Source organism: Urocitellus parryii, chromosome 7 (genome assembly GCF_045843805.1).
Source record: "Urocitellus parryii isolate mUroPar1 chromosome 7, mUroPar1.hap1, whole genome shotgun sequence".
NCBI classification, from domain to species: Eukaryota; Metazoa; Chordata; class Mammalia; order Rodentia; family Sciuridae; genus Urocitellus; species Urocitellus parryii.
In genome coordinates, this window is record NC_135537.1 from 127,321,753 (window position 1) to 127,332,945 (window position 11,193).

Here is an 11,193-nt window from a genome sequence, read left to right on the forward strand (position 1 = left end):
GAAAAAAAACAAGAATAAGAGAAATAAAACAATTTGCCCAAGAATCCAGACTTCCTTTTGCACTGTCTAGATGTCTTTCACTCCTCTACACACTATTTTTCAGAGTCAATGGCATCTATGATCCAATCATTATGGAGACAAGTGAACTTCTGAACCTAAATCTCACGTCTAATTAGCCACATTTCTTCAGGCCATGTAATAAGGTTCACTTAAAGTGGAATTTATATTCATACTAAAAAATTCAACAGAATTCAATAAAACACTAATACTTTGTGCAAAGAATAAGTTTCAAAATCAACACCAAGTTCTCTAAATGTCTTAATGAATCTCTCCACAGGATGCAGATAGCTTAGCTGATGCAGAGGAAAGGTGTGAACAACTGATTAAAAACAAAATCCAGCTTGAGGCCAAGATCAAAGAGGTGACCGAGAGAGCTGAGGATGAGGAAGAGATCAACGCTGAGCTGACTGCCAAGAAGAGGAAACTGGAAGATGAATGCTCAGAACTGAAGAAAGACATTGATGACCTTGAGCTGACACTGGCCAAGGTTGAAAAGGAGAAGCATGCCACAGAGAACAAGGTATGAAACATACTCTGTTGCACTGTATCCAGGTTCTTCTCAGTCAGTAGCAGAAGTCACCTCTTTCTTAACCCCTATAGGTGAAAAACCTCACAGAAGAGATGGCAGGCCTGGATGAAACCATTGCTAAGCTGACCAAGGAGAAGAAGGCCCTCCAAGAGGCCCACCAGCAGACCCTGGATGACCTGCAGGCAGAGGAGGACAAAGTCAACACCCTGACCAAAGCTAAAACCAAGCTTGAACAGCAAGTGGATGATGTAAGCACATTTTTAATGGCCTTTTGAAATATTTTTCAAATATACTTTCAATTTTTAACATGTTTATTTTTTCATTAGCTTGAAGGGTCCTTGGAGCAAGAAAAGAAACTTCGTATGGACCTAGAAAGATCAAAGAGGAAATTAGAGGGTGACCTCAAATTGGCCCAAGAATCCACAATGGATATAGAAAATGACAAACAGCAACTTGATGAAAAGCTTAAAAAGTAAAACTCTGAAAAAAAAATTTATGTGATACCATTTTGCAATTAATATGGGTATTAAAATGACTTATTCTTTCTACAGGAAAGAATTTGAAATCAGCAATTTGATCAGCAAAATTGAAGATGAGCAAGCAGTAGAAATTCAACTACAAAAGAAGATCAAAGAGTTGCAAGTGAGTCATCTCACCTCTACTTTTTCTATAGAGCAAAACCACTAAAATTGAGCTGGGTTGATGTTAATGTGCTTGTTTCACTCATAGGCCCGCATAGAAGAGCTGGAGGAGGAAATTGAGGCAGAGCGAGCCTCTAGGGCCAAAGCAGAGAAGCAGCGCTCTGACCTCTCTAGGGAACTGGAGGAGATCAGTGAGCGACTGGAAGAAGCTGGTGGAGCCACTTCTGCTCAAGTGGAGTTGAACAAGAAGCGGGAAGCTGAGTTCCAGAAACTTCGCAGGGACCTGGAGGAGGCCACCCTACAGCATGAAGCCACTGCGGCTGCTCTTCGTAAGAAGCATGCAGACAGTGTGGCTGAACTTGGGGAGCAGATTGACAACCTGCAGCGGGTCAAGCAGAAGCTGGAGAAAGAGAAGAGTGAGCTGAAGATGGAGATTGATGACCTCAGCAGTAATGCAGAGGCCATTTCCAAAGCCAAGGTATTCAATACTGAATCTAAATGAGGGTGATGACATAAAAATACTCATCCACTGTTCTCTGGCATTAAACATAGTTTGCAGGCATTTTATAGCACTACTCAAAATATTTTTATCCTAATATATTCATTTTATTTCATTTTTTAAAAAAATTACTGGTTATCGGGCTGGGGATGTGGCTCAAGCGGTAGCACGCTCGCCTGGCATGCGTGCGGCCCGGGTTCGATCCTCAGCACCACATACAAACAAAGATGTTGTGTCCGCCGAAAACTAAAAAATAAAAATATTTTTTAAAAATTCCCTCTCTCTCTCTCTCTCTCTCTCCCCCCCCTTTCTCTCTCTCTAAAAAAAACATTACTGGTTATGACCCACTAAGAGGATTTCAAAATTCACTTTAAGCAAGTGTCAATATCATTGGAATACACAAATGGTCTCCAACAGCAAACAATGTAGAGGCATTATGTACTCACCATGCTTGAACTCTGGCATATCCCACAGAGTTGATATAACTTTCTACTCACACTCGACATAAATTTATACATGCTAAAAATGTTTTAGGAATCAGAGTCTAACTTTCCTTTTTATTTTTTGCTGCATTCAGTGTCTTTTATCTTTCATGGCATCTGCCCCATAGGTAAACCTTGAAAAGATGTGCCGTACTCTAGAGGATCAGGTCAGTGAGCTGAAGACCAAGGAAGAAGAGCAGCAGCGGCTCATCAATGAACTGACAGCGCAGAGGGCACGCCTGCAGACAGAAGCAGGTAACCGCACCTGCTTGGAGTCCCAAGGTTATGGTCTAGGTCAAAGTGATTCCGGGGATCTGAATAAATAGAAATACCCCCATGCAGAGGAGGACAAACTAACTATCAGAATTTTCTAGGCAGAATAAAACAGGAAAAAAAGCAAGATGAGAAGACAAGTTTACTAGTTACACTCTTCTGGCAGTTCTGCTAGTTAGTTCCCAGTTCTGTAACAATATTTAAAAGCAGATTACACACACCAAAGAAGTTTGAGGCTTATTGTTACGCCACTAAAAATTCTTTTGCTTCTATTATTCTTAGGTGAATATTCCCGACAATTAGATGAGAAAGATGCCTTAGTCTCTCAACTTTCAAGGAGCAAACAAGCATCTACCCAACAGATTGAGGAGCTGAAACGTCAGCTAGAGGAAGAAACTAAAGTGAGTTTTACCATTAATCTTCTTGATTAATCAAATCTAAGCATGCTCAATAGGGACTACTTAAGTTGTATAAACTAATTATCACTAAATACATGAACTAAAGTCACTGAATTGCCATTTCTATAGGCCAAGAATGCCCTGGCCCACGCCCTGCAGTCCTCCCGCCATGACTGTGACCTGCTGCGGGAGCAGTATGAGGAGGAGCAGGAAGGCAAAGCCGAGCTGCAGAGGGCGCTGTCCAAGGCCAACAGTGAGGTTGCCCAGTGGAGGACCAAGTATGAGACGGATGCCATCCAGCGCACAGAGGAGCTGGAGGAGGCCAAGTATGTGCTGTGAACTTGGAGGAGTAGAAAGACATAGTCTCTTCGTAGTGCAATTCTGCAACTCCTAGAAATAGCTGTGATGATTTTCATAATATAAAAGTAGGACAAGCTAATATCCACTGAGTGTATACTATGTGTCAAGTACTGTATTAGTGGATATATATCAATATATATATTTTATAACAATATTATGGTTGATATCATTATTCTTATCCCTATTTTACTGATGAGGAAATTGAAGCCACAAGATGTTAACCAATGAGCCTAAAGATATATGCTTAATAAATGTATATAGTTGGGATTAAAACCAGATATTCTGATTCAAGAACCCACCTTCTTAAGCACTGAGTAGACAAACACATCTCTTAAAACTTTTTGATACCAAAGATGCCTTCCAGTATTTTCTTGAATATTAAAACTAAAGTTTTTTTGTATCTTAAGAATATATTATTTCAAACAATTGTATATAAAACAACAATGTAAAAAAAATTTAAACAAAAAACAATCATGCCTTTGCTTAAACTATAGGAATTTTCCTGATTTTCTATCAATTTCTTTCTCTTTTTTAGATAGTCAAATATATATAATTAGAAGAAACTGGCTATTCTCAGGGGGGGAAATGGAACAGAAATGGAAAGTATGAGAAAATAATGCTGGGTATATTTTTGCCCACTAAAATATCTAGTTAGCCTCAAATCCTTTTTGAAATGAGAAAGGATATATAAATCAATCAGACTTTCCCTGCTAATCATTTTTATAACCATCCCCAATCAAAAGTCCTAAAAATTCCAAATTACTAATGAAGTAAGGCCCAATGGCAGCATCCATAGCAGCTTCTAAGAATTCAGTGATATACCAAGGACATGAATCCAGTTGTTCACTACTTCAGAACTTTCCATATAGTTTATCAATCGAGACAGCTGTTTTGGCTCCCACAGTTTTGAAAACAGAATGGGTTTTGCAAGTATTGAACAGGACTGTGAGAGAAGCCATGGAGTTTTTCACTTTATCCCTGGTCTTAGCCTGGTCTTGACTGCCTGGCTTCTTCTTTAGGAAGAAACTGGCTCAGCGTCTGCAGGAAGCTGAAGAACATGTTGAAGCTGTGAATGCTAAATGTGCTTCCCTGGAGAAGACAAAGCAGCGACTCCAGAATGAGGTGGAGGACCTCATGCTGGATGTAGAAAGATCCAATGCTGCCTGTGCAGCTCTCGATAAGAAGCAAAGGAACTTCGACAAGGTGGCCGAGCCTTCTTCAACTTTATGAATTTGTTATTTGGTTTCCCTTCTCCATGTATCTGCTGACAATTTATTGCTTCTCAGGTCCTATCAGAATGTAAACAGAAATATGAGGAAACTCAAGCTGAACTTGAGGCCTCCCAGAAGGAGTCCCGTTCTCTCAGTACGGAGCTGTTCAAGGTGAAGAACGCCTACGAGGAATCTCTGGACCTACTTGAAACACTAAAGAGGGAAAATAAGAACTTGCAGCGTGAGTCCTCACTGCCTATGCAGCCCTGACAGGACCTTCCTGTGTTGCTAGAGTCTAACTACTTCTCCCTGGTCTTTTCACACACAGAGGAGATTTCTGATCTCACAGAGCAGATTGCCGAAGGAGGGAAACAAATCCATGAATTGGAGAAAATAAAGAAGCAAGTGGAACAAGAGAAATGTGAAATTCAGGCTGCCTTAGAGGAAGCAGAGGTACATATAATTATGTTGTGAGAAAACACCCAAGACAAACATCAGTGAAAATACTGAAAGTGGGTACCATGAGATCTATACATTATTATGGATCTGATGACAACTCTAATTTGTATGATATTTGTGAAGAACAACTTGACAATGGTTATCAAAAGCTGTAAAAACACAAATTTTCTGATCCATCAATTGTAAGAATTTATCCCAAGAAAATAAAGTTAAAAAGAAGAAAAGCTTTAAGATAAAAATGGACAAAAAATAATAATAGAATAGCCATATAATGGCATTCCATATAGCCACCAAATAGGATTAATATGGGGAAATATTTATGATAGACCAAAATATTTGCTTTTTAAAATCAGCATACAGAGTTGCATGTACAACTTTGATTATGTAAAAAATATGTAGAAATGGGAAAACACATTAAGATGGGAAAAAACACATTAAGATGACTATCTCTCAGTAGAGGCACAATTAGTGGTTTTTAATTTATTCTTATACATTGCCCCTACATTCTAAAATGAACATGTATTATATAATCAGAGAAATATATATTTTTAAAATGATAGTTTCTATACCAGATTAGTATATCATGAACATTTTAATTTATAAAACAGATTGAGTTCATGTTTACTACACATTAAATTTAATCACACAACTTTGCTACTACTAAAAAGAATCTTTTTGTAACAAAGCATCTTCATTACAAAGCTGTCCTATATAATTTGTGAGTGGATAAACAAAAGCATTATTTTGCTTAGGTTTCTGTATTGTGCTTTGCACAATTAGATAAATTTATATATTAATAAGTTTGGGTCACAATGGGATAGGCTCCAGATACTCACATTTTTTTTCATTATTAATTGATCACTGTTTTGTTCAGGCATCTCTTGAACATGAAGAGGGAAAGATTCTGCGTATCCAGCTTGAGTTGAACCAAGTCAAGTCTGAAGTTGATAGGAAAATTGCTGAAAAAGATGAGGAAATTGACCAGCTGAAGAGAAACCACATTAGGGTGGTGGAGACAATGCAGAGCACCCTGGATGCAGAGATCAGAAGCAGGAATGATGCTCTGAGAGTCAAAAAGAAGATGGAAGGAGATCTGAATGAAATGGAAATCCAGCTGAACCACGCCAATCGCTTGGCTGCAGAGAGCTTGAGGAACTACAGGAATACCCAAGGGATCCTGAAGGTAAATGGGTCTACATTAGCCTCTCAGACGAGTCAAGGAAGTTACCTGGCTGTCATTCCCCAAATACTTTGCTAGGGGTGAGCCCTTTTTTTGTCTTTTAACAAATTATGTCGCTGAATGTATGAAGGCAACTAAATTAAAGGCACATAGAACATAATATTTTAAAAAATACCATATAAAGAAAAGCAAAGAGAAGCCCAAAGATAAGGTATAAACATACACAGAATTTGGTATCAGACAGGCCTAGGTTGAGTCTGTTTTGTCGCTGCCTGATTTTTGACAAGTTATTTAGCCTTTCAGAACTTCTGTTGCTTTTTCTCCAAAATAAGAATGAAATGTTCCACCTCATAGGATTACTGTGAGGATCAAATGAGATAACAGATACTATGTACTATGTAGAACATATGCACAAGGATAAGCATTCATGACTCACACATTAAATAACTACTTAAAGGCAGAAAAAGAACAAAAATCTATGTCCTCTAATAAGCAAGCAATATAACCATTTCAAATTCATTCAAATGACATGCATGTCATTTCCTGTTCCTGGTACCAGTACATTCTTCTGGTTTGTCTCCTGTGATATTTCCCATCCTCTTCATAATATCTAAAATCTTTTTTTTTTTCACTTAATAGGAAACCCAGCTGCACCTGGATGATGCCCTCCGGGGCCAGGAGGACCTGAAGGAGCAGCTGGCAATTGTGGAGCGCAGAGCCAACCTGCTTCAGGCTGAGATTGAGGAGTTGCGGGCCACATTGGAGCAGACCGAGAGGAGCAGAAAAATCGCAGAACAGGAGCTCCTGGACGCCAGCGAGCGTGTCCAACTCCTCCACACCCAGGTGAGACAAAAGCTGATTATTGGTAAGTGATCAGTCAGATTTGTTTCTATAAATATGGATATATAAACAAGAATGAGAGATATGCTTTAAAATATCAAGTGCCATTACCTTTGGGTGATGGGATTATGGGTGGCTTGGGTGTGTGTTCCTATTTAACTTTTTTATTTTATTTTTTAAGATTCTCTACCAAAAAGTGTTGTTGTTGTTGTTAACTTAAAATTGAGGGTTGCCTCTTCAGATTATCTTCAAAACTATGAGGTAGAATAAATTTCAGTAAAGACATCTGTGTCTCCAAACTCTGAAAATGTTCCATACAGAGCGCTCATTAGGGGCACTGCCATATTTGGCTTCACTGTATCCACTGTCTCTGTGCTTCACAGGATCTTTGGCATCCCTGACATGCACAGGCATTAAGTGCAATAGCAACTCCTAGTCACTGTCACACACACACACACAAAAATGCACTTCCAAGCATTATCTGATATCCATGGAAGCAGTTTTGCTTCTCTTTGAGAATACTGAGTTGAAAATTTAACAAATTCAGAATTACCCAAGGGAGCAAGCAATGAAAGCTCACCTTCTGAGAAACTTCCTGTTCCAGGCACTTACAAAAAAGAATCTACTCTTTTCTAACACAGTATTCCTGGCCTTTTAAGGATAGAATAGTAGTGCCAGGTCCCATCACTCGAGAAGCTGAGATAGGAGGATCACAAGTTCAAAGCCAGCCTAAGCAACTTAGCAAGGCCCTACAGAACTTAGCAAAACCCTTTCTCAAAATAAAAATATAAAAAATAAATGGCTGGGAAATGTTGCTCAGTGGTAAAGCACCCCGAAATTCAATCCCCAATACCAAAACATAAAAAATAAAAAGAATAGAATATTAGTGATGTCTTATTAAAATATAATTGAAAGAGCAAATAATTAATGTCCATCAATAGGAGCATTCTTAAATTTTAGAGGTCCTTATACATAAATTAGATGACTGCTGGGGCACTGGAGAGAGAATGAAGGAGTTTCAAACTGTGCAAATGACTGATTTCAGCACTGAACAAAAATTTAAAGCTTAATGAAATGTTGGTATCAAGCCAACAACAAAACATTTGTAAAATGTGAAAAGGGCAAACTGAAAATCGTGTCAATTTCCACTACCATTTTTTACCAGAACACTAGCCTCATCAACACCAAGAAGAAACTGGAAAATGATGTTTCACAACTCCAAAGCGAAGTGGAAGAAGTAATTCAAGAATCACGCAATGCAGAAGAGAAGGCCAAGAAAGCCATCACTGATGTGAGCAAGATGTGCATTTGTCTTCTTGACATACCTGCAGTAACTGCTACCAGCAGGTGTCATTATTTTCTTGATTTATTTGCTAAATAGGCTGCCATGATGGCTGAGGAACTAAAGAAGGAGCAGGACACCAGTGCCCACCTGGAGCGGATGAAGAAGAACTTGGAACAGACGGTGAAGGACCTACAGCACCGTCTGGATGAGGCTGAGCAGCTGGCTCTGAAGGGCGGCAAGAAGCAGATCCAGAAACTGGAGGCCAGGGTGGGTGTTTCAATCTATGAATTTGAGAAAGGAAAAGGAGCACTGCCTCATACATATGGCTTCCATTCATGTCTTGGGGCAAGGGACACCTAGCCCATATCTTCAGTAAGTTGTAGTCTAATTAATATCCCATAAACTAATTACAAGTGTTTCTTGGTTGCAGGTACGTGAACTTGAAGGAGAGGTTGAAAATGAACAGAAACGTAACGCAGAGGCTGTCAAAGGGCTTCGGAAACATGAAAGAAGAGTAAAGGAACTCACCTACCAGGTAAGGGGAACAGCTTTCTAGAATATCCAGACTCCCTTACTCAGAGGGAAAATGAAACCCTGGGGACTATTTATGTGGCACTCACAAACAGATACATCTTACCTCAGTAAATATAATGGGTAAAAGATGGTTTCCTATCATATACATATACTCAGCTAGGAAGATTAGGGAGGCCTTTAGAAAATAATACAGAGCTGGAGATGTAATTCAGTAGTAGAGCATGTACCAAGTATGGGCAAGACCCTGGGTTTTAATCCCCCCAACACACACACACACACACACACACACACACACACACACACCAAAAAAAAAAAAAAAAAAAAAGAGAGAGAGAAGAAAGAAGGGAAATGGCATATCAGAGAAAAGACCTGAGTAGATAAACCGAGTATTAATCCTAGTTTGGCCTGTTGATTTTTGAACTTGAGTAAACTACTGATTACTCTTAAGCTTAAGCTTTAGTTTCCTCATCTATAAAACAGAAATAACAGCATCTACTTGCCAGGAAAGAGAGGTAGGGATTAGAGAAGATGTATGTAATTCCCTAATACAATGCCTGCAAAAAGCAGACATTTAACAAGAGTGGCCACTGTTAATACAATGAGGGAATCCTCAGAGTCGGTCAAGTTTCCCCCAGGTCCATCTGCCATCATACCAACTAATTTATTTTACTACCCATAATTGGACTAATTTCTTTGGGTTGAATGCACATTTTCAAACTTTCAGACTGAGGAAGATCGCAAGAATGTTCTCAGGCTACAGGACTTGGTGGATAAATTGCAAGCAAAGGTGAAATCATACAAAAGACAAGCTGAGGAGGCTGTAAGTATTTTTTAAGCCCTTGAGCAAAGAAGCAAATTCCTACTGAGGTTAAAAGAATGTGTTAATGAGAAAGAAGGAACAAAGAATCTACCATTTATATATATTAAGAAAGGTTGATTTATAAATATAAATTTATCCCCTAGATCTTAATTAGGACTTCAAGAGAATATATTTTTATTATTAAGCACTTTGTAAGGGATAGGGGATAAAGAAAGTTCTAAATAACTCACTTACTTGATAGCTGCAAAGAATATATAGAAGAAACTCTAACACCAGGATGAATATTCCTCTCCCTTCAGATATACACAAAACGAATGGTTCTTAAAAGCCACACCAATCTTTTACCTGAACTGGTGACTCGTTCACTCCCTACCAGTATCATCAATGGGGGCTCTTGTCCCCGAATCTGCTCTAGCTACTATAAAATCATGGTGAAAGGGCTGGGGGTGTAGCTCAGTGGTGGAGTGCATGCTTTGCATACATGAAGCCCTAGGTTCAATTCTCAGCACTAGGGGGTTGGAGGGGGCGGATGTTGGAAGATTCTCCAGCCAAACATTTCCTGGTTGTCCCCTGAACTCTTCCAGATACATGTGGTGGGTAGGAAGGAAGGAAGGGAAGGAGAACAGAAAAGGAAAGGAGGCACAAATGGCAATGAGTCAAACCAACAGAGGTGGTCTTTCTCTTTCTTGCCTTTCTCTATAGGCTGAGTCAAACATGGCAAAACAATATTTGTGGGATTTTTCCTAAGTTATAATTTGACCTTACATTTACTTACTGAACTCTGTTGCGATACCTGGGTCTTCTTCCTTTCCAGCCCAGGACATGCACCATGAATAATATCTGGGCTTGACAAGAGGCTGTCCCTTGTACTCCAAAACTATTTCTCCTTTCCTTCTTTCAAGTAAAAATTGAAAATGAAGTTATGAATTATCTCTAGATTTTAAATCAGATGTGGCAAACAGAACATGAGAAAGAAGTATCTGACTAGAGGAAATAATCCTGTGTAATGACAAGTACAATGAGGACAAAAGTCACAATTCTCTCTCGATTCTTAGGAGGAACAATCCAATGCTAATCTAGCTAAATTCCGCAAGCTCCAACATGAGCTGGAGGAGGCTGAAGAACGGGCTGACATTGCAGAATCCCAGGTCAACAAACTTCGAGTGAAGAGCCGGGAGGTGCACACAAAAATTAGTGCAGAGTAAACACACCTTCCTGATGTTGCCAAGTGCTTAAGAAATGCACAAAATGTGCTATTTTTAATCGCTTGCTTTATCACGTTCATTTTTCTCTTCATGTTAAATAAATAAAACCTACGGTAAATTTATTAACTAAAAGACTTATATTTTAATTTGGAAAATTATTTACTTTCAGGTACAGTTCTCACCTACCTATTTTAACATTTATTTTGTACCTCCATTACCATCCACTGCCCCTTCCCCCACATGTTTCCCACATACACATATTAACATCTTTTGCAGGGCTTATTTTTATTAAATTTCTCTAGACTATTACAAATTACTAAGGAAAACATTCTCTGATGACACCTCTCCAAACAGACCCACTCATTTAACCATTCCATAAATAGATATTGAATATGTACTGTGTGTTAAATACTGCTC

General features: G+C 38.9%; 1 protein-coding gene across 1 annotated transcript in view; it reads left to right on the forward strand.

Annotated features, from left to right (window-relative positions):
* The window catches only part of LOC113183991 (myosin-8), a 29,277-nt gene extending 18,409 nt beyond the window's left edge, over positions 1 to 10,868 (forward strand). The window contains exons 22-39 of the mRNA XM_026390555.2: positions 338 to 580; positions 661 to 837; positions 916 to 1,061; positions 1,141 to 1,231; positions 1,319 to 1,708; positions 2,340 to 2,466; positions 2,767 to 2,885; positions 3,012 to 3,208; positions 4,262 to 4,445; positions 4,529 to 4,694; positions 4,782 to 4,906; positions 5,787 to 6,095; positions 6,732 to 6,935; positions 8,098 to 8,223; positions 8,314 to 8,484; positions 8,648 to 8,752; positions 9,476 to 9,571; positions 10,627 to 10,868. Coding sequence (XP_026246340.1) covers positions 338 to 580; positions 661 to 837; positions 916 to 1,061; positions 1,141 to 1,231; positions 1,319 to 1,708; positions 2,340 to 2,466; positions 2,767 to 2,885; positions 3,012 to 3,208; positions 4,262 to 4,445; positions 4,529 to 4,694; positions 4,782 to 4,906; positions 5,787 to 6,095; positions 6,732 to 6,935; positions 8,098 to 8,223; positions 8,314 to 8,484; positions 8,648 to 8,752; positions 9,476 to 9,571; positions 10,627 to 10,776 — 3,126 coding nt within the window. The 3' untranslated portion in view covers positions 10,777 to 10,868. The remainder of the gene's footprint in view (positions 1 to 337; positions 581 to 660; positions 838 to 915; positions 1,062 to 1,140; positions 1,232 to 1,318; positions 1,709 to 2,339; positions 2,467 to 2,766; positions 2,886 to 3,011; positions 3,209 to 4,261; positions 4,446 to 4,528; positions 4,695 to 4,781; positions 4,907 to 5,786; positions 6,096 to 6,731; positions 6,936 to 8,097; positions 8,224 to 8,313; positions 8,485 to 8,647; positions 8,753 to 9,475; positions 9,572 to 10,626) is intronic.
* The last annotated feature ends 325 nt before the right edge of the window (positions 10,869 to 11,193 follow it).